The 23,904-nt window shown below is 46.0% G+C and overlaps 1 protein-coding gene across 1 annotated transcript; it reads left to right on the top strand.

Moving 5' to 3' along the window:
* The first annotated feature begins 615 nt into the window (after window positions 1-615).
* On the top strand, window positions 616-4,533 carry LOC109784558 (malate dehydrogenase, glyoxysomal). Its single transcript, XM_020343159.4, has 9 exons — window positions 616-1,031; window positions 1,127-1,342; window positions 2,121-2,435; window positions 2,586-2,675; window positions 2,785-2,868; window positions 3,750-3,785; window positions 3,865-3,954; window positions 4,038-4,132; window positions 4,232-4,533. The coding sequence occupies exons 1-9, from the start codon at window positions 957-959 to the stop codon at window positions 4,302-4,304; spliced, it is 1,074 nt and encodes a 357-aa protein (XP_020198748.1). The 5' UTR covers window positions 616-956; the 3' UTR covers window positions 4,305-4,533.
* The last annotated feature ends 19,371 nt before the right edge of the window (window positions 4,534-23,904 follow it).

The raw sequence follows: 23,904 nt of genomic DNA, 5'->3' as shown, positions 1-23,904 counted from the left end.
CAAATGGGATAGTTCTGGGGTTATCTATACTTTTTCTGGTGAAATGACATTGGCCATGACAACCATCAGAAGAGAAATTATGGCCATTGCTCCCCACGACAATGTGCGTGCAAATGGAAGTTGTCATTCGGATACATCATGTGTAATCTCATTGAGTTGCAACAAGCTCACCTGACCTCAACTCATGAAACAGACGGGTCACGGGTGGAAAAAAACATGTTCTGTTCATGTCAGCTGGTGTCTCGCACGATTTCGAGTTGTGTCGCTAGTGGCCTCCTTGGTTGAAGAAAAAAGGCTTCTGAACTCAAAAGGTTATACAATCCTTGATGGTTTTATCTATGTGTGCCTCCTTGGTTGAAAAAAAAGAGAGAATAATCTTGCACTACACTTCATAGAAAAAATATCATTGGGTTCACCTATTTGGAGAAATTAATCCTTGTTTGTATGTGCAACGACACAAAAATTGTCGTATGAAAATCAAATGAGCATGACGCCGCAATTATTATTTTTCTATGTTTTGCGTTTTTCACACGTACATTTAAATCGTTGTCATATCCCGTGTCAGTTTGACAAGTGGCAGTTCAAAATGATCCCAATAACCCATTTTCCAGACTCGATCTTCACACTCGCATCCGGCCGGAAGGGTTGCAAAGCCGGTTCACTGCGTGACGGTGACCCGAAGTCCCCAACGAACCCGGAACAGGGCACGGGCAGAGCTTAGCAAGGAGCAGTGGCGGAGAAAAGAGATGAGCTTCTCGGGACGGGGCGCCACCTCGCCCTCGCCTCACCACCGCCTCCCGATCCCTCCGCCCCCTCCGAGCCACAGCCCACCGGATAACGCTCCCCGCAACCCTCCAAACCAAAGCCCCCCACCGCTCTCTCGCCCCCACCCATAAACCCCCGCCGCCCAGATCCTCCTCCTCCTCCCTCCTCCCCGTCGCCGCGCCGCCGCCGCCATGCATCCCGACGCCACCTCCCCCTCCCACCGCATCGCCCGCGTCGCCGCGCACCTCAACCCGACACGCCCGCAGGTGCGCTCCTCAACTCCTCAGTCCCCACCGCTGCTGCCTGCCTGCCGGCCGGTAGAGAGCCGTGTCTGACGTGACCGATTCCTGTGCGTGCGCAGATGGAGGAGGGCGCGGCGCTGAGGCCCGCGGCGTGCCGCGCCAAGGGCGGCGCGCCGGGGTTCAAGGTGGCGGTGGTGGGCGCGGCCGGGGGCATCGGCCAGTCGCTGTCGCTGCTCATGAAGATGAACCCGCTCGTCTCCGTGCTCCACCTCTACGACGTCGTCAACACGCCCGGGGTCACCGCCGACGTCAGCCACATGGACACCAGCGCCGTGGTAACCAACCCGACCTGCTATCTGTTGTTCTCCTCCGCGATGATTCATTCAGCTGCTAGCGACGGACGTTATGCGCTAATCATACTGTGATGTCGATCAGGATGACACCGTAGTGAGCACGGATCGATTTGGTTGGTGGCTTGCCTCGTTGTTGTTAGCTTTCTAGCACCGATGCTTTTGCAGCCACTTGGGGTGACATCTGACGGGGGATTCTTATTCTTAACCGCCCTGCACGCTCCCTACCTAAACTGTGACAGATTGGGGGTATGATTGCAGGTTCAGCAGCCTGGAAGTGCTAGATAATGACCTCCCAATTAATCATGTGCAGTTTCTGGCGCACCAGCAATTTGACATCTCGTACTTTACTGACTTCTTGTTGTGCGGTTAGCCTAGTGGAGTTCCCAAAATATCTGAAGCCTTGACAATAGCATGCCTTATATAGAAAAGAAGTACCAACTGTTTATTATTCAGAAACTCCTTTTATTTGTTCCTTTAGTTCATATATGGTAAGTGATAAGTGCAGTCCAAGCTTTGTTATTGTCTTATTGACCATTGAGAGTCTGAAAGAAATGACGGGAAGCATTTTCACAAAAAATCTAAATTGGATGCAAATTGAAAAGAAAAGAGAATGAAAAACTGTCTCGTGTCTCTGAAGTTTGTGACACAGCTAACAATTGCAGTCTAGTATTTTTAGACTGTTCAAATCAATTAGAGATTTGTTCTGTCTTTGACCATAGATACTGATAAGATAAATAACTGTGTTATATATAACTTTCAGGTGCGCGGCTTCATTGGCCAACAACAGCTTGAGGCAGCACTTACAGGAATGGATCTTGTCATCATCCCTGCCGGCCTCCCAAGAAAACCAGGAATGACAAGGGATGATCTGTTCAACAAAAATGCTGGGATCGTTCGCTCGATCTGTGAAGGCGTTGCCAAGAGCTGTCCTAATGCTATTGTGAATTTGATCAGCAACCCTGTGAACTCAACCGTCCCCATTGCTGCGGAGGTTTTCAAGAGAGCTGGAACTTACTGTCCCAAGCGTCTCCTTGGAGTGACAACACTTGATGTAGCGAGGGCTAATACCTTTGTGGTATGCAGCCTAAGGAAACTATCTTGAATGCCTTCTCTTAAACAGCTTTTACATGCTTGCATGCTCAAGTTCAACACCATGTGCTTAGATACTCTACTAGCATTGCTTATGGCTCTTACTCATTCACTTCTCTTTGTTGCTTTTTTCCAGGCGGAAGTGCTTGGAGTTGATCCAAGAGAAGTCAATGTTCCAGTTGTTGGCGGGCATGCAGGGGTCACTATATTACCCCTCCTGTCACAGGTATCTTATGTTGTTGTCATCAAATTGGGAATCTAATATTTCTTATTAAGAAAAAAATCTCTAGCTTGTATGAACATCAGTTTCTAATTTGAAACCAACCTCTCCGCAGGTCAGCCCCCCATGCTCATTCACTCCAGATGAAATCAGCTATTTGACTAACCGCATACAGAACGGTGGTACAGAAGTTGTGGAGGTATGATGCTGTTCACATTTCAGTTTTGTTCAACACTGGCTATGCATTTGTGAATGATTGTTAGATAGTAGACAGATCAAAGGCACAGCTAATTTACAATTCACAAATCCTGCAGAAGCGATATTGTTTTGTGGGTAATATTTCAGTGCAAACCCATCATTTAATGATATCATACACATTTTTTTAAGTGATAGCCATTGTGTCTGGCTTTCGTTGAAAGCCGAGGACTGTGCGTATGTACATAGGTAGTTGCTGGGGTTCTCATGATTACAGTCCAGAGTTAACAAGTGCTTCTTAGCAAAAACAAAAGTAGGACATCCAATCATACAGCTCAATGTTATATCATGCTTATTATACATTGAAAAGCAATGTCCTCATGTAGCCATGTCAGGTTCTAGTTTTCTAGTCCTGCAGTAAGCCAACAAAGTGCAGAAGGCAAGACCGCATCTCAATATGTTTTCTGAAGTAGAATCGCTTAATGAGTGACAGCGAACGGCCATGTTGTGTTGTGGGGATTTAGCTGTAATTTCATCCTTGGCATAGTGATATTCTATGAGCTACCAGATTCATATCCTTATCCATGCCCTCTGTGAATTAGTGCTGGTAATTTCTGGAGGATTTGACAGCTAATAGACCCAATTACCAGCACAGATAGTAGATTTTGAGTGGATAGAGATATTTTAGGAAGTGTAATACAAACCCTATCAGGTAAGCACGAATGAAGTTTCTGCAGTACTCAACGATGTAGTACTGCGCACAGTTATATAGTTTCATATCCTTTTGGTTTTCTGTATCTGGATCTGGAACTTCCACAGTTCCAGTTCAGTTTTATTTTCTGTTTACCATTTGAGTTTAACATCCTCTTTTCACTTATGATTCAGGCAAAGGCTGGAGCAGGCTCTGCAACTTTGTCAATGGTAGGTCGTGCTGCCTACTTTGCATGATTAGTACGTGAGTCAAGTTATACCCAACACTAACATATAATAAACCCCTCAGGCTTTTGCTGCTGCAAAATTCGCCGACGCGTGCCTGCGAGGAATGCGCGGAGATGCTGGCATCGTGGAGTGTTCATACGTCGCATCTGAGGTATCGTTTAGTCACACCAGATCTCTATACTCATCCTTCACAGCACCGAATCTGATGATCGTTCCCATTTTGTCTTGCATTAGGTGACAGAGCTGCCGTTCTTCGCATCGAAGGTGAGGTTAGGTCGTGGTGGAGCCGAAGAGATTCTCCCTCTTGGGCCATTGAATGACTTTGAGAGGTATACCATCAGCTCTACTCAATTATAGTCGCTTCCATACAATCATCACAAGCGTCAGTCTTTCCCAAAGTAATCGCTTTGCCTGATGTTTGCTTGCAGGGCCGGCCTGGAGAAGGCGAAGAAGGAGCTGAGCGAGAGCATTGAGAAGGGCGTGTCGTTCATGAACAAGTGAGATCGTACGAATGGACCGTCCCCGACCTATACAGATATGCAAAGACTAAAGAAAGAGTGATATAGTGCTCCAATACCTGTAAAGCCACCCCTGCATGTGCAAGACAGTACTAGTACTCCTTTAGCTGCACTGAGCCTTTTCCCCCGTCGTGGAATATAAATCATGTACTCGTACTAGACAAGAACGTATACTTTTGTGAATAGCTGGACCGAACATGTTTACAGCCTCAGGACATGCTTTTAGCCACCGGGTTCCATTGAGCTCAGATTTTTTTTAAACTACAAATGAAAATCGAAGTTACACAATTTTCTGTAAGCTCAGATTCTTGAAAAATGCAAAAAAAAAAAATCATATTTAAAAAAGAGAAAGTATGTTTTTGGTCCCTCAAGTTCCCACAAAGTATAGACTTGGTCCCTCAAGATTTTTTGATATACATTTGGTCCCACAATTCTCAAAACCGGATAAATTTGGTCCTAAACCAGATTTTGAGCACGTTGACCGGGTTTGACCGCCACAAAACCGCTCGATGAATACTACATTAAAAAAAAACTTCAAAAAATGACAAAATTTTACTAGAGCCCGTCCGATGTCATTTCATGACAAAATTTTGGTCGCACCTTGCGCACGTAAGCATATTGGACCCCAAAAAATTTCAGAATTTTTGATTTTGTTTTGATTTTTTAAATTTATTATTCATCAGGCAGATTTTTTTTTTTTGCCACGAGCTCCTCGAGTGCTGAAAGAGCCCGAAATTTTGTTCCCCATCTTGCGCATGTAAGCATATTCGACCCAAAAAATTTCAGATTTTTTTGAAGTTTCTTTTTAAATTACTGTTCATCAGGCGGTTTTGTGGCGGTCAAAACCGGTCAACGTGCTCAAAATCTGGTTTCGGACCAAACTTATCCGGTTTTGAGACTTGAGGGACCAAATGTATACCAAAAAATCTTGAGGGACCAAGTCTATACTTTGTGGGAACTTGAGGGACCAAAACATACTTTTCTCTTTAAAAAATAATCTGAAACGTACATACGGCTGTATACTACATTTATGTAAATTTTCACATACATTGTTCACTATAAAAGTCTTTTTCTGTGTGGAGCTCATATCAAAACGTACTTCATCATGTAGTATACATCCCTATACACTTGTGTATTTAAAAAAAAAGATAAGAAAAAAAATGTTTTTCATTTTAAAAACTGAGCTCCATGGAGCTCGGGAGCAAGAAATCTGTTCTCTGGATGTGCCCGGTCCTTACAGAGTAACCGTTCCAGTAAGGGTTGGATTAACGAGCTGCTCGACTAGTTCGGCTCGTTATCATTATGCTCATTATTGTTAAGCTTGTTATCATTAAGCTCGTTAATATTAACGAGCGAAAATGTCTGTTCAACTTGGTTCGTTATGGGCTCGTTAAGCTCATGAGTGCTCATTAAGGTAATAAACAACATAGAAGAATATCATGATCCCATAAAAGATTCACAATGGAATAAATTAAAGAAGGACGTAAAGGTAATAAACAACATAGAACAATCCCATGGTCCCATAAAAAATTCACAACGGCATAAATTTAAGAAGAACATTTGGTTCCTCGCAGCTGGCTTCTGGTTGACTCTAGTGTCTGCTGGCGGCTAGCACCTAGGTCTAGGAGATGTGCCGAAGTGGGCCGGGGTGCTGGGCTAACTAGCAACTCTTTTATTAGTGGGCTGATTTGAATTAGGGGTCTCATGTCAAACTTTTGAAAATTAGCGAGCTAAACGAGTTAGCTCGTGAAACTCATTTGCTCGCTCGTTAAGCTTGTTAATCTTAACGAGCAAAAAACATTGTTCGGCTTGGTTTATTAACTAACGAGCATGAGCCGAAACGAGCCGAACTATCGAGCGTTCATTATGCTCGCGAGCTTCGAGCTTTTCGTCCAGCCCTTCCAGAGAACGGATTTAAAGTTGAGAGGAATAACAGAACTTTGTGTTAAATATTTTATAAAACAATGTGGTAAATGTTTTCTGAAATTGAGTATTGTGATTGAAACATATGTCAAAATTAATTCCAAAAAATGTGGTATTTTTCTGAAATAGTGAAAAGGTTTAAATATTTTTTCAAATAATGAACCATTTGAAATCACTTTTTTTTAATAATGAAAAGCTTCCAAAGATCAATCTTTTAAATAATAATATGGAAATATTTAAAGTTGAGAACATTTATTTTAAATAACACAAACTTTTTAGACCATTTTTTGGGAATATATATATATATATATATATATATATATATATAGGTCATATCACTTATTTTTGAAACAACGCAATCCTTTTTAGAACGCTTTTTGAAATAATGAGAATGTTGGATTTATGTTCTTTCATATAATACAAAGTTGAACACTTTCTTGAAGTAATGAAATAATTGGAATCATTTTTTCTTCTTCAAATAATCGTAAAATTGAAAAGCACATTTTTGTAGTAATGAAAGTTTTCTCATAGTACTATTTGAAATAATGAACATATCTGAAATCATTTTTTTGAAATAATGATTATTTAATTAACATATTTTTCAGTAACAACTATCTCTCAAATTTCTTCAACATATATTGTAATAATTCATTAACATGTATTTTTATAATCTCAATACATACATTTTTATAATCTCTTTAACAAAAATTGTACCCTCGGCATTGAGGTCACAAAGAGTTTTTATTTTAATTTTTTACAATAGTTCTTGAGGTGAGAACCATTTCCACCTTGCTTTCAACGGAGTAATCCACTAAAATATAGAAATTGCGAGCATAATTAACTCATTAATTACATTGGCGCCAAATGAAATCAAAAGATTAAGCGCAACATGTTAATGGCGACGGAGACAGTTTGATTGCTATTTAGGCATGGCCACATATCCTCTACAGCACACCATAGTATTTACAAATTTGGTGCGCAATTTTATCAGCACCTCAGATGTCAGCTAATTTGAAACCAACCTTAGCTTCTCCGTTTGACATGGCTAATGCTTGAGCACATGTAAGAAACTTTTATAATAAATTTTATACTTTATATTCTACTTTATTTTTTTGACACACAATTTTAGTTGCTTTTTTCTTAGTTAGCATAATTGTACACGATATTGATAAACATTAAAATTTGATGTTTTTCTGTTATAGATAGGTTTGTCATAAAAATGATTCTGCTATATTTAAACTGTAGTTTGTATTAGAAGTTTAGTTTAGTTTCCTTTTTGATAATTAGCATTAAAAATAGATGAAAAATATGAGAAAAATAAAAGAAACATAATTGCAAGCCCCACATAATAAATTATGCCACCTGTATAAATTTGTGTGTGTGTGTGTGTGTGTGTGTGCAGATATTGGTGTACGATCCCTTTGTGTGTGTGTGTGTGTGTGTGTTTTGCATGTTTAACATCCTTAAATATATTTGTAGAGATCCATATTGTCCAACAAATATCTTAACAAAGGTTTTTCTAGTGTATGATCGTGTAAGAAACTTCATGGAATTGTTGCTTTGGTTGTCTTACATATTTGTCCTGAAATGAAAAGGAGAGACCTCCTTTTTGCAGACAAGATGGAGGGTTACGCGAGATTGTAGCATCTCTAATCATTGCCTCAAATTTCTTTAACTCCTCACAAGATTCCCTTTAAGGAAGTTATACCATAGCTACCCCCTCTCCCTACTCCTCAAATGTTTAACTTCCAGAGCAAATTTGAGCAGTCCGTGTGTTTCTTTGTAAACCTCTCGTCTCCTCCTTCTCACTCAAAATAAGGGCTCAACCGTTGTAGCATAGTACGATCCCCCATCCCACCCGCCCGTCGCCACTTGTTTTCGCCAAAATCACTGCCGTTGACGCCCCAAATCGTTGTTGTGGTCGTCGCTCTGCTCAATTCCGCCATGGTTCGGGGCCTTCCCACCCATGAGTATGCCTTCTCGTGGTAGTTGAGGTGGGGTGTGCCGGCGGCGGACGTCGCGCTTGTCGACTTGCTGAGCTCCGATGACAACAACAAGCGCGAGGAGGCGCAATTCGCGGCGGCCATAGAGAAGTCGGAAGAAGAGGTTGTTATGACAAAGGGAAGGATGAGGAGGACGACGCGGAGGAATAGGAAGATGAGTCGTTGGTGCAGGAAGATGAGGCCAACAACGTCGGCCACACCCTCATCCTCTTGTGGGAGGAGGCAGGAAGGGAGTATAAGCGGGCACTAGCTGAGAAGGAGGAGCAGCGGGTGGCGAAGGAGGAGCTCACGGACATGTCTTTTCACCAAGAGATGTGATTCACAATTTTTCATGAAGAGTCATCTTTTCACCAAAGAATTGTCTTTTCAACGAAGGACATGACTATTCATAGGCCAAACCGCCAAGATCTAATGGACTTTATTGATTCTTAATACAATCATGCGACTGCTCTTTGAGATTGACATGGCTTAACGAGAATGTTGCATTATGAGCCCGTTTTGGAAATAAAGAAGGATTGATTGATTCAAATGCATTTTTATCTTGCAGTTGATTTAACCGTTATTTTTCGTGTAGTCGACAGGGATGCAGTTGTTTCAATGCGATTTTGTTTGTGCAGTAGATTTGATCCAGCGGTATTTTTTACGTGCAGTTCATTGAATTGCAAGTCGTGCCAATCAACGACATGCGCGCATCGATTGCATCATCTCAGTTCTCAGCGGTATTGTTATGACGAAGGAAAGGATGAGGAGGACGACACGGAGGAATAGGACGAGGATTCGTTGGCGGAGGAAGACGAGGCCAACAACGTCGACCACATTTGCATCGTCTTGTGGGAGGAGGAAGGGAGGGATTTTGAGCGGGCACTAGCTGAGAAGGAGGAGCACCGGCTGGCGGAGGAGCAGCTCACGCGGATGTCTTTCTACCAAGAGATGTGATAAACAATTTTTCATGAAGAGTCGTCTTTTCATCAAAGAATTGTCTTTTCAACGAAGGACATGACTATTCATAGGCCAAACCACCAAGATCTAATGGACTTATTGATCCTTAATACAATCATGCGACTGCTCTTTGAGATTGACATGGCTTAACTCATGGAAATATGCCCTAGAGGCAATAATAAAGTTGTTATTATTATATTTCCTTATTCATGATAAAGGTCTATTATTCATGCTAGAATTGTATTGACCGGAAACTTAAATACATGTGTGGATACATAAACAAATACCGTGTCCCTAGTGAGCCTCTACTAGACTAGCTCGTTGATCAAAAGATGCATGGTTAAGGTTTCCTAACCATATACATGAGTTGTCATTTGATAATGGGATCACATCATTAGATGAATGATGTGATGGATAAGACCCATCCGTTAGCTTAGCATATGATCGTTCAGTTTATTGCTACTGTGTTCTTAATGTCAAATACATGTTCCTTCGACCATGAGATCATGCAACTCCCGGATACCGGAGGAATGCCTTGTGTGCTATCAAACGTCACAACGTAACTGGGTGATTATAAAGATGCTCTACAGGTATCTCCGAAGGTGTCTGTTGAGTTGGCATGAATCGAGATTGGAATTTGTCACTCCGTGTATCAGAGAGGTATCTCTGGGCCCTCTCGGTAATACACATCATAAGAAGCTTGCAAGCAAAGTGACTAAGGAGTTAATTACGAGATGATGTATTACGGAACGAGTAAAGAGACTTGCCGGTAACGAGATTGAACTAGGTATGGAGATACCGACGATCGAATCTCGGGCAAGTAATATACCGACAGACAAAGGGAATTATGTATGTCGGTTCGACCGATAAAGATCTTCATAGAATATGTACGAACCAATATGGGCATCCAAGTCCCGCTATTGGTTATTGACCGGAGAGGTGTCTCGGTCATGTCTACATCATTCTCGAACCCGTAGGGTCCACACGCTTAACGTTCATTGACGATATTGTATTATATGAGTTATGTGAATTGGTGACCGAATGTTGTTCAGAGTCCCGGATGAGATCACACACATGACGAGGAGCTCCGGAATGGTCTGTAGGTAAAGATTGATATATAGGATGATGTTATTTGGACACCGGAAAGGTTTCGGGATGTAACGGGTAACCATCGAATCACCGGAAGGGGTTCCGGAAAGCCCCGGGAGGTTAATGGGCGATATGGGCCAATAGAGGGGAGCACACCCGCCCACAAGGGGCTGGCGCACCCCTCCTCAGGCCGCAACCCTTGGGGAGAAAAGGAAGGGGGGAGTCGGCCTCCCCCTGCCTTCCTCTCCTCCCCTTTCCTTTCCCCCGCGAGCAAACAATTAAGGAAGGTGGTGGCGTGATACGTCTCCGTCGTATCTACTTTTCCTAACGCTTTTCCTCTTGTTTTGGACTCTAATTTGCATGATTTGAATGAAACTAACCCGGACTGACGCTGTTTTCAGCAGAACTACCATGGTGTTGTTTTTGTGCAGAAATAAAAGTTCTCGGATTGGAACGAAACTTTGCGAGGAATTTTTATATGAATAAAGAAAAATACTGGAGCCAAGAACCACCGGAGGGGGGCACCTGGGTGGGCACAACCCACCAGGGCGTGCCCCCCCTCCAGGCGCGCCTAGGTGGGTTGTCCCCACCTGGTGGCCCCGCAAACCCTGGAACCGACGGTATAAAATCCTATTTTTCCAGAAAAATCAGGGAGAAAGAATTATTGCGTTCCACGAGACAGAGCCGCCGCCGTCTCCTGTTCTTCATCGGGAGGCTAGATCTGGAGTCCGTTTGGGGCTCCGGAGAGGGGGATCTTCGATCTTCGTCATCACCAACCCTTCTCCATCACCAATTTCATGATGCTCCCCACCGGGAGTGAGTAATTCCTTCGTAGGCTCGCTGGTCGGTGAGGAGTTGGACGAGATTCATCATGTAATCTAGTTAGTTTTGTTAGGGCTTGATCCCTAGTATCCACTATGTTATGAGATTGATGTTGCTATGACTTTGCCATGCTTAATGCTTGTCACCTTGAGCCCGGGTGCCATGATTTCAGATCTGAACCATTTATGTTATCACCATTATATCTATGTTCTAGATCCGATCTTGCAAGTTATCACTACAAAAAAATACACTTCTGTGATGATACATGTTTGTCGCAGTAGGTCACGTTTTCTGGCATGCATGTACATCCATGACGATTTTATGACAGAATCAAGATAGTCATACCTGTGCTGTCGTAGAAGTGTTCCATGACATTACCAGCATTATCATCACGGAAGTGTCCACTTCCATGACGATAAATCGCGCGTCATAGAAGTGCTTTCGTCAAGGGTGACCAACACGTGGCATCCACCGTAACATGTCGCCGTTAAGCTATCGGGTTCGGTTTTGGATCCGATAACCCATTAAAAGCCCGGACCAATGGGGATTTTCCACGTGTAAAATTCTCATTGGCCAGAGGAAACACGTGTTGGCTCACCATTGGGACAGATGTCATCCACTCATTGGACAGGAGGCGCCTATGATACGTCGACATGTGGCACGGCCCAACAGAGGCCCATTCCGGTGAAAAGGTCGGCCCGTTTGACTTGGTAAAAAGGTAATGGGCCGGCCCACAGAAAGCCTGTTAACGGCCTGTTCGTATATAGCCCATTTACGACCCGCTAACTCCCGGCCCATTACGGCCTATCGAAATTAAGCCCAGTAGTTTCATCTGGGTCGACCAATATGATTCCAGCCCGTTGTAACTTCCGGCCCATGTATGGCCCATGATGTCTTTCGGCCCATATGAGGCCCTTTGTAACTCTCGGCCCATTAAAGGCCCGAGATGAAACTGGCCCATAATGAACAGTGTATCGCTTTATACCCAGTAACGGCCCATTATTCCATCGGCCGTTTCCAGCCCGTGTTAACTTTCGGCCTTCTAAGGGCCCATTTATTCTTGGGCTCATTTCTAGAATTCGGTTAGTTACGGTCCGTTACTGGCATGTTCCGTTTGTGGGCCAAATTCAGCCCGTGGTTACATTTGGCCCGTTTGTGGCCCGTCAACCCGTTGGGCTGTTTTCATAGCATTATCAAATACGGCCTATTAACGGCCCGTTATGGTCCACGAATAGTACGACCCATGTTTTGCGAAATGATTATATGCCCCGTAGAAGGCCCATGGATCCTACGGCCCGTAGAAGACCAGTGGATCCTACGGCCCGTAGAAGGCCCATGGATCATACGACCCGTAGAAGGCCCATGGATCCTACGGCCCATAGAAGGCCCACGGATCCTACGACCCGCAGGAGGCCCATGGTTACAACAGTCCGTGTGTTGCCATGCTTATTGTGGCCTAGTTACAAAAAATAGGTTATTGTGGCCACTAGAAGAACGCGGAAAAAGAACTGCAGTGGCTACAAGCAAACAACTAAACAAGACAATAAGGAAATAAGTAAGCAAGCAACTAACGCTAGCCTATTACAGCTATTACACATATTACATCCACTGGGCATCAAAGTTCGCCACCAGTGCAAATATAGGGAACAAAGCAGCATTACACACACTGGTCTTCTAAATTGGCCACCGGTGCAAATAAACGTGGCAGCAAAACAAGTCCATAACTGAAACAACTTCAGAAGAGCTCAAGAAACGTTATCCTAGGTATCCACCATGCTGGCAATAAGCTTAGCAAGCTTATTAGCTTTGTCCTGTTTGGCGCTAAAATCCTCCAACGCTTGCTGTTGCACCAGAAAGTATGCATCTAAATGCTCCAGGGACTTCCGCAGTCCTTCCGCTTCTTGTTGCAGCACAACTGATCGACTTTCAGCTTGTAGTTGAGACTCAAGAAACCGAACTGATTCAGACAGTGAGTTTGAATAGCTTGTGCAAGCGGTAGTGGCCAGTAACTCGAAGACTAAACCAAGACAGGACTTTGGGGTTGCCTCACTGTCTTCAAGATAGTTTTCCTTAGCTGTTTTATCAGCTTTGTTGGAGACCAACAAGGATGTCTCACGATCCTGAACCTTATCTGCATTACTTCCTTTATCATTGCTTAATAAGGCACTCTTCCCCAATATTCTGTCAGCATTCTAAAAGAAGAAACAAGCAGACACATAACATGTTTAGCATGTACTAGTATATGAAACTCATTTCGGTGAACCAGTTCATTAGTAAGGTGGACAAGATTAAACTACCAAGTCTTCTATTGCCAAGTAGTACATTATAAAAGCATCAAACAAACATATATCTATGTCCTATGGTCACTGCGTTGTCTTGCCAAATCAAAATAGAGACACGGTTCAAATCATATCAGTTCAAGAGAAAGCAGCACTGAAAGAATACAAAGCGTGGGAAACTACACGGCACAACAAGATTTCAGATGGGTACCACGGGTCTACATGTACAACAACACTATTGGCCCTGTTATGATGCTAGTAATGTGCATGATATGAGAAGTCAACTGTATACACAATTGAAATTGAAATCAACAGAGCTATTTATAAGAGGAAACCTGTTAAAGAAACATGCATAAACATACCTGTTGTTCCATTGGAGTTTCCATTGGATCGTTCAATTTAAAAATAAGTTTGTATGAGTAAATACAATGATACAATAGCAAAGTAGTATGCACGATAGCAATGGAATCATAAATGAGAACAATTGTTCTTCAGGTTTAAGCACTTGTTCTACATGAACAGAGTATAGTAAGACGCAAGCATATAGTACTTAAAATAAAATGAGCTCATAGACCTTACCACATTCTTGGTTCGGGACCAGTAAAGAACAAGGCGTTCCCAGTCATCGTCCAGTAAATGTGTCTCAGGAGAACGTAAGGGAATTTGATGAGTTTCTTTGCCAGTGAAGTACGTTTTCTTCAGGTAATTCCGATACTGCCACCAAGCATTGTTACCTCATCCTGACTTTCCAAATTGGTCCTTCTCTATAGAGAAAAATGGGAAAATTTGCTGTATTATAACCATCATGGAGGTAGAATGTATGGGACAAAGCAAATTAATTGCCATGAATAACATTACTTACACATAACTCCTGGACAAACACCTGCAACTGACATTTTCCTTCATCTCCAGTATAATATTTCCATGATGGGAAGATACGCACATAGTATTTAACAACATCAAATGCGATAGATGCTAAACTATGAATGGCTGGTTGTGCTTCCTCCACAGGAATAGGTGTACTAACTGGTGGAGTTGGGGTTTGCCGTGGTAGTACTGGCGCTTTGGGCACTAGAGCTGCCTTACTAACTGCTCTTGTTTGGGAGCTCTGTGGTGGAGATGGTGCTGTGTCAACAGGAACTGGGTTACTATCTGCTGGGGTTGGGGTTAGATTGGGTGAAGCTGGTTCTCTGTCCATCGCAGTAGGGGTAAAATCTGCGAGAGTCTGGGTTATGTGTGGTAGGGCTGGTTCTCGTGCATGTACAACCGGGGTGCTATCTCCACCAAGAGGTAGCACTGTTTTATTTGAAGACCGTGTTTTTACTCCGCTAGATACTGCCATCACCCGCTCCAATTCAAATGGCTGACAAACATGAAACATAGTTGAATGTACACATTGTATGAGAGACAGATGCAATAGATAGTGTGGAAAAAAGAGGGCATTAAATAGTTGACATGCATATTGTTTAACTAAAATGGATAGCATGACATAATTTCACATATATGATGTCTATCTAAACTGGATAGCATAGAATAACATAATTCAAAGATATGATGACTAACTAAACAGGATCGCATGACATAATTCACATACATGTTATCTAAGTAACCAGGATCGCATGATTTAATTCACATATGTGATTTATATGCTAAGCAGAGGGCATTCGCATATATGATGTCTAAACTAAGAACATGGTGTTGAATATTGTGTATATGATGTCAAACTATGCAATGCAAGACACCATATGCATGATATGAGCAGTAGAACCGTGCCAAGTTAGAGCATACACCTCGGTGGGGGAATAGGACTGGTCATCTGTCTCTGAATCCATCTCTGAGGAGCTATCGGGACCCAGCAAGAGATCTGCTTCGACAGATAGCACTGTCTGCTCTGAAGGCCTTGTTTTCACTCTAGATTTTTCCATCACCCACTCAAATGGCTGATTCACAGGAAGAGTAGTTTAATGTACAAACATTGTCGACAAATGGAAATTTAATGAAGAAAAGGATGGGCTATATATCATTCAAATATATGATGCCTAGTTAAACAGGATGGCATTGCACATTTCACATATATCATGGCTGGCTAAAAGATATGAGATTGCATAATTCCCATATATGATATTGAAACTAAACAGGTGGCATTACAGAACATGTCTAAACTAAGCAGATGACATATATGATGTCGAAAGTAGGCACTGCAAGGCAACATATGCATGATATGACTAACATCATCATGCCAAGTTAGAGAAAACACCTTGGGGGGTAAATAGGAGTGCTCAGCTACGCCTGAATCCGCCTCAGAACAGATATCTTCCTCTGGATTACAATCTGGAGAGGGGGGGAGGGTTTGTCATCGTTAATCTCAAGTGAGATTCTAATAGCATCTCTAATAGATGATGTAAAATGCATTACCAAAAAGTGATAGATGTAAAATTTACATCACCAAAAAACACCTGGCTACAACAGATGAGGTAAAAACTGTTGACTCTGAACTTAACTGTCGAAGCTGAAATTTATAGTGGAATTTGAATGTTACTGTCGAAACTGAACGCAATGGTAGCAGAGAGGCACTTCACATGGGATAATTTCGGGAGGGCATGCAGTTCATCTTCAACCTGCACCCTCCTGAGCCGTTAGCCACCACCGGCCGAACCCCGTGCCGCCTCGCCGCCCCAAAACAACTCCCCACCGCCGGTCCGCCGCCGCCTCGCCACCTCGAAACAAGTCCCCACCGCCGGTCCGCCGCCGCCTCGCCGCCCCGAAACAACTCCCCACCGCCGGTCCGCCGCCGCCTCGCCGCCCCGAAACAACTCCCCACCGCCGGTCCGCCGCCGCCTCTCCGCCTCCAAACAACTCCCCACCGACGGTCCGCCGCCACCCCAGCCAGCCCTCTAGCCCCCCTGCGCCAAGCTTTTTCTCCGGCGATCTCCACGGCACCGCCCCACCACCACGCCCCCACCGCCGGCGAGCACCTCCCCCGCCCAGAACCCTAAGATAGATAGTAGGGTACCTCTCCGGCGAGCCCCCCTCCCCGCTGCGGGTGGTTCTTCCTTAACTCCGGCGAGCCCCCCCCTGAAAATCGACTGACCCAGAAGTCGATTCAGTCGACTGAAGTGTAGCTAAATCGGAGCAGAGCAGCAGCACGAGCAAGGGGGGAGCAGCAGCAGTAGCGCGAGCGAGCGAGAGCCGGAGCAGCAGCAGCGCAAGCGAGCGAGCGAGAGCCGGAGCAGCAGCAGCTGGGCGAGCGAGCGACCGAGAGCCGGAGCAGCAGCAGCAAATCCGGCTGGTATGGATGCTGCCGCCGAAGGGGCCTCGCACTGGGGGTGAGCCACCGTGGAGATGTCGCCTGCGGCGCCGGCTTCGAGGTAGCCGCTCCATGGGGGTGCGGGATGGAGCACCGTCGGCGCCGGGAGGTCGAGTTAAGGGGAAGGTGCGATGCGATGAGTGTACAACCTCTTTGGTGGCGCCGAGTAGGCCTCGGCTTCGTCCGAAGAGTCGGTGAGGATGCTGCGGTTCTGGTGGAGCAGGTTAAGGCGGCGCTGTGGGGATGGAGCAGCCGCGATAGACGAGGTGATCGTCGGAGCAGCTCCTTGGAGGTGGAGGACGCGACGGCTGAACCGGTGGGACGACGAGATGGACGACGGATCCTCATCCGGGGAGGTGGATGAGGGACGTCGAGCTGTTGCGGTGGACGACGTTGTCGGAGAAGAGGCTCCGGCTGGGCATCGGTGAGGTGGCGGACGGAGGAGGGTGGGGTTTCGCAGCTAGAGCGGAGAGGTTATGGAGGCCTGGGATTTCGAATGGTGAAAAGGAGGCGGGAGGGGGGAACCATGACTTAGGGACGCGCTTGTCCAAAATGTAGGGTGTGTTACAAAAGTACCCCCACCGATTTGAACTAGCGGCCCTTTCGGCTCAGGATTAGAAGGGGGATTTCGCGTGTCGGGATTTGGCAGCTGGAGGGGGTTTTCGTGCGCGTTGTAATTTCGGGATAGCAAGGCGCGGGTTGTGAAGGCGCCAATTTTGGGAGCACGATATCAGAATTTTCGGGATATAACAAGGCGCGGGTTGAATTTTAGGGACAAGCCTAACGTGTAATATTGTACTTGTACGTACCAAATCAATTCGCACTTCCCTCAACGGAAAAAAACAAAAATAAAATAAAACTATTCACACCTCACAAAGAGAGAGTCTTGTCCCGTTTTACTATACAAATGCTATTCAAAACTACTCCCTCCTTCCATCTATATAGGGCCTAATGCGTATTTCGAGGCTAACTTTGATCAAATATTAGAGCAATAATATATGACATGCAACTTACACAAAGCAAGTGAGTATGGCGCTCCCACCTCCCACCACGGTGCTGACCTCTCCACCGGCAATTTCCATCCTCCTCCACTGATTTGTGGATCCCTCCCGGCCATCTTCTCCGGCGTCTCCTCTGGATCAAGGCAATACCCATCTCCTATGGGTTCATCTAGTGGATCTACCCTTGGCTTGGATTTCTCCAAGGGTAGGGTTTTTTCTGATGAGGTTTTCAGATCTACTGGACACACGATCCATCCATGGGGACGAAGGAGGGCCTTCATTTTGATTGTGTCTTTTAGCCGACATGCATTCCGGTTGTTGAAAGATTCTGTGGCGGCGGCACTGGAAGCTGCGATCGGTGGATCTGCAATTGATCTTCGGGTTAGTCATGTCAAGGACAAGGTTTTCTCTTTCCAAGTCTCATGCAAACAAGTTGGTTTTCTTATTATGGATCTTTGTTATTTTGCTTGCGATCTGTTCAAATGCTTTTTTAACCTTTGGGGTAATGGAGGACCTAATTGGGTTAGGGAACTTAAGATCTGGCGCAAGGAGTGCGACGCTGAATGGATCTTGATTAGTCCAACCAAGCGTAGATCATCATTAGGTTTACTGGCATGCATAAGCCTCTGGTTAGATCTTCTCTAAAATCAGCAAGCTCAGTTAGGAAGAAGTTATCTTTTGCTACATTTGAACATTATTCTGCTTGCAAAGGATATAGATATCCGGCATCTCAAAACTGCATTGATACTATCATCGATGGAGGATATGATCTTTCTGCTCATGAGCGTGTTGTTATTCGGCAATCACCCTCCCTAGACTTGCATTGGACGGTGGCTAGGCCACCTATCGTGTTTGGTACGGTCATCCCGTTGCCGGAATTGCACCGGCAGGCCACGTCGCCGGCACGTAATCCGGTACCTGTGGATCCGCAACCCGTGGTTTCTGGAAATCTCTCAGCATGATTTTCGGAGGCGGGAATCTCTCAGGTTCAAAATAGCTGTTTGCGATCGAGCCCATCACAATCAGAGGATCCTCACAGCGCTGGTCCAGTGAGCCAGGCTTGCCAAAATTCCGATGGGCCAATTGTTGACTCCATTCCTATTGGGCCATTTTTTGATGGGCAGGATACACATCTTAACCCAAGCCCAATGATCTCCTCGCAGGAAATCCCCACATCGCAAGAGGCAACCCAGCAATTTGAAGCCATGGTCGATGACATGGTGGACCGCGTCTTAACTTGTACTATTTGTTCTCAGAGGGGCCACCTGGCAGTTTCTTGTGGAATACGAGCGGTCTGCTCGGCTTGCTCTCGTTTGGGTCACTCAAGAAAAGATTGTAATGATTTCATGCGTTCCAATGGATTGGTTTGGAGGCCAATTTCTCTGCAACAAAACATGCGTATATCGGAATCCTCTGCCGATCAGGGGAAAGGAGCTGGAGTTATTGGGACAGCTTGCCCAGTCACATCGCTGCCTGTCGGCGTTCTAGGAACGGGGGTCCGCAGACTTGCCTGCCTGCGGCCCACGGCGTGGCTCCACCAGCGGCCCCGTACGGCCCATCTTCATGAGTAAACACTCAAGACCCTCACAAGCGGCCAAGCCTCACGAGGCGGATGACACAAGACCTCCTCAGGGGCGGCCTCACCAGGCCGGCTCGCGAGGAGCGGAGAGATCAAGGCAAGAGGCACCTCGCGAGGTCCCTGTGACGCAAGCCATGACGACCATGACCAGGCAGGCGCCAGGCGGGCGCCAGCGCGCGCAATGTCCTCGTTTCTTCTTTGGTGCTAAAGAGGCAAGCGCAGGTGAGGAGTCCTGAGGCATCAGGCAAAGGTTTCCATATCGGTGCAACGAGACCAAGACCAGCAGGACGGCGGGACGGAGGTCACCGTCGAGCCCAAGACGGCGTCACCACCAGAGCCTTTGGCAGGCGAAGACTACTTTTGTCAGGATAACTTGTACTAGCTGTCCCCCTTCAAACTTGGCCGTTGTGGGATCCCTTCCCGCTCAATATTTGGGAAGAGGACCCATGCCTCTATAAATAGGACTAGCCACCACCGTAGGAGGCAAATCATCTTGGATCGGATCCATTCCATCCTCACACCCACCAGCTCACCAAGCACAAGAACACCTCTCCTCAGGAGGCTGTTCTTCCCTTGTAACTGTTCATCCTCAGCCCAAGAGGCAATCCACCACACCACACTGGAGCAGGGTATTACACACAATGGTGGCCCGAATCAGTATAAATCTTGTGTCCCCGTGTTCTTCGAGTTCGTCGAGCTAGGCCGTGGATCCTTGAGCGAGCGAGCCATTGAGGGGGAAAGAGATCTTCGTGCGCACCCCAGTGTTCGAGCCTCAAGGGTTTTGCTGGAACCCAGATCCGACATTTGGCATGCCAGGTAGGGGTATGCCGAAGCCTTCTCTCCGTCGATCCACGCTCCATCGTCCCACCAGTCCCATGGCCGACGCTCGCCGAGCTCGCGCTGAGCGCCTGGCCGCCCTTGCTGCCTGCGTCGCCCAGACGGCTCCCGTCGGAGGGCCTCCCCGTTGTTCGCCATCACCTGCTGCCAACACCGCCACCGGCCCGGCAGCACCCGAGCAGCAAGCTTCATCGCTGCATCCCTCCGTGCGGCGGGACGGCTGCACCGCAACCCCGTCACTGACTCCGGCAGGCGCGACGTCTCACGCTCGTTGCGGGCCCGTGGACACGCAGGCCGTGCTGCTCACGGCACGCGAGCTCCTACGCTGCCGCCCAGTCGACGACCTCTACGAGGAGTGGCTGGAACGCCTCGCCGAGCTCGTTAGTGTCGCTGGGGGCTCTCCTGCACTGTCTCTCTAGCTGCCTCGTCCGCCTCCGGCCGCGGGCAACGTGGCCCACGGAGCGCCTCCACCACCTCCACGTCAAGACATCGCCCTCGCGCCAAGACGCGCGGCCCCACGGCAGGATCCCCCGTGCAGGGTGCGTGCGCGTGATGAAGGAAGCTGCCATGAGGTCCCTCGGCCACAGCAGGACGCTCCTGCGCTCCCTGCGCCACCACGTCAAGACTGTGCACCGCTCGTGGCGGCTGTGTGCGGATATCAAGACCAGGCTCCACCTCCACAGCGAGCTCCAGCGACTACAGCAGGCTGTCGCGCCTTCACCCCTGAGCTGCGTAGCGTCATCTGGCCCGGGAAGTTCAAGCCCGACCTGCCTCCGCGTTACGACGGCACCCCTGACCCTGCGGAGTTCTTGCAGCTCTACGAGCTGAGCATCGAGGCGGCCAACGGCGACGAAAAAGTCATGGCAAACTGGTTCCCCATGGCTCTCAAGGACAGCGCCCGCTCGTGGCTCCTGAACCTGCCCGCGGGATCAATCTCCTCCTGGGGTGAGATGCGCGACCGCTTCGTCGCCAGCTTCCAGGGCACTTGCGACCGCCCTCCGGCCACGGGTGACCTACGTCGCATCAAGCAACAACCCAGAGAAACCCTGCAAAAGTACATCCAGCGCTTCAACTGCGCCCGCCTCAAGATCCCCAAGGTGACGGACGAGGCCATCATCTCCGCGTTCTCCGATGGCGTCCACGACGTCAAGATGAAGGAGGAGCTCGCCATCCACAAAGACCTGTGCATGGCTTTGGAGCTATTCAACCTAGCAACCAAGTGCGCGAGAGCCGAGGAAGGGCGGCTATCCCTCGTTGAGCTCCCAGTGGACAAGAAGGCCAAGGTCAAGGACGTGAAACGCAAGGGTGTGCTACCTCTTGAGCACTGCGTTGGTTTTCCCTTGAAGAGGAAAGGGTGATGCAGTAAAGTAGCGTAAGTATTTCCCTCAGTTTTTGAGAACCAAGGTATCAATCTAGTAGGAGGCCACGCTCAAGTCCCACGCACCTACACAAACAAATAAGAACCTCGCAACCAACGCGATAAAGGGGTTGTCAATCCCTTCACGGTCACTTACGAGAGTGAGATCTGATAGAGATGATAAGATAATATTTTTGGTATTTTTATGATAAAGAGTAAAAGTAAAGATTGCAAGGTAAATAAGGATAGAAATAGCTTGTTGACGGAAGATTAATATGATGGAAAATAGACCCGGGGGCCAAATGTTTCACTAGTGGCTTCTCTCAAGAGCATAAGTATTATGGTGGGTAAACGAATTACTGTCGAGCAATTGATAGAATTGAGCATAGTTATGAGAATATCTAGGTATGATCATGTACATAGGCATCACGTCCATGACAAGTATACTGAAACGATTCTGCATCTACTACTATACTCCACACATCGACCGCTATCCAGCATGCATCTAGAGTAATAAGTTCATAAGAACAGAGTAACGCTTTAAGCAAGATGACATGATGTAGAGGGATAAACTCATGCAATATGATATAAACCCCACCTTTTTATCCTCAATGCCAACAATACAATACGTGTCGTTTCCCCTACTGTCACTGGGATTGAGCACCGCAAGATTGAACCCAAAGCTAAGCACTTCTCCTATTACAAGAAAGACCAATCTAGTAGGCCAAACCAAACTGATAATTCGAGGAGACTTGCAAAGATAACCAATTATACATAAAAGAATTCAGAGGAGATTCAAATATTGTTCATAGATAATCTTGATCATAAACCCACAATGCATCGGATCTCAACAAACACACCGCAAAAAGAAGAGTTACATCAAATAGATCTCCAAGAGAAACGAGGAGAACTTTGTATTGAGATCCAAAGAGAGAAAAGAAGCCATCTAGCTAATAACTATGGACCCGAAGGTCTGAGGTAAACTACTCACACATCATCGGAGAAGCTATGGTGTTGATGTAGAAGCCCTCCGTGATCAATACCCCCTCCGGCAGGACACCGGAAATGGCCCCAAGATGGGATCTCACGAGTACAGAAGGTTGCGGCGGTGGAATTAGGTTTTCGTGGTCGCTTCTGATGGTTTGGGGGTACGTAGGTATATATAGGAGGAAGAAGTAGGTCGGTGGAGCCACGAGGGGCCCACGAGGGTGGAGGGCGCGCCCAGGGGGGTAGGCGCGCCCCCTACCTCGTGGCTTCCTCGTCTATTGATTGACGTCCACTCCAAGTCCTCTGGATCATGTTTGTTCCGAAAATCACGTCCCCGAAGGTTTCATTCCGTTTGGACTCCGTTTGATATTCTTTTTGTGCGAAACACTGAAATAGGAAAAAAACAGCAATTTCGGCTGGGCCTCCGGTTAATAGGTTAGTCCCAAAAATAATATAAAAGTGTATAATGAAGCCCATTAATCATCCAAAACATAATATAATATAGCATGGAACAATAAAAAATTATAGATACGTTGGAGACGTATCAAGCATCCCCAAGCTTAATTCCTCCTCGTCCTCAAGTAGGTAAATGACAAAAACAGAATTTTTGATGTGGAATGCTACTTAGCATAATTTTCAATGTAATTCTCTTATTTGTGGTATGAATATTCAGATCCGAAAGATTCAATATAAAAGTTTAATATTGACATAAAAGTAATAATACTTCAAGCATACGAACTAAGCAATTATGTCTTCTCAAAATAACATGGCCAAAGAAAGTTCATCCCTACAAAATCATATAGTTTGGTCATGCTCCATTTTCATCACACAAGAATGTTCTCATCATGCACAACCCCGATGACAAGCCAAGCAATTGTTTCATACTTTAGTAATCTCAAACTTTTTTCAACTTTCACGCAATATATGAGCGTGAGCCATGGATATAACACTATGGGTGGAATAGAATATGATGATGGGGGTTATGTGGAGAAGACAAAAAAGAAAAGAAAGTCTCACATTGACGCGGCTAATCAACGAGCTAGGGAGATGCCCATCGATTGATGTCAATGCAAGGAGTAGGGATTGCCATGCAAGAGATGCACTAGAGCTATAAATGCATGAAAGCTCAACAAAAGAAACTACGTGGGTGTGCATCCAACTTGCTTGCTCATGAAGACCTAGGGCATTTGAGGAAGCTCATTGTTGGAATATACAAGCCAAGTTCTATAATGAAAAATTCCCACTAGTATATGAAAGTGACAAAACAAGAGACTCTCTATCATAAAGACCATGGTGCTACTTTGAAGCACAAGTATGGAAAAAGGATAGTAACATTGCCCCTTTTATTCTCTTTTTTTGGGCCTTTCTTTTTTTATTTGGCCTTTCTCCCTTTTTCTGGGACAGTGCTCTATGAATGATGATCATCACACTTATATTTATTTACAACTCAATGATTACAA

The sequence above is a fragment of the Aegilops tauschii genome, chromosome 5 (assembly GCF_002575655.3).
Source record: "Aegilops tauschii subsp. strangulata cultivar AL8/78 chromosome 5, Aet v6.0, whole genome shotgun sequence".
Classification (NCBI taxonomy): domain Eukaryota; kingdom Viridiplantae; phylum Streptophyta; class Magnoliopsida; order Poales; family Poaceae; genus Aegilops; species Aegilops tauschii.
This window is presented reverse-complemented; position numbering and strand designations above follow the sequence as displayed.

Bases quoted from the DNA above. Each gene is read 5' to 3' on its own strand.
- LOC109784558 (XM_020343159.4), top strand. From the start codon at position 957: ATGCATCCCGACGCCACCTCCCCCTCCCACCGCATCGCCCGCGTCGCC. The intron at 2,676-2,784 runs GTATCTTATGTT...ACCTCTCCGCAG, and splicing joins TATTACCCCTCCTGTCACAG to GTCAGCCCCCCATGCTCATT. The intron at 3,955-4,037 runs GTATCGTTTAGT...GTCTTGCATTAG, and splicing joins GTTCATACGTCGCATCTGAG to GTGACAGAGCTGCCGTTCTT.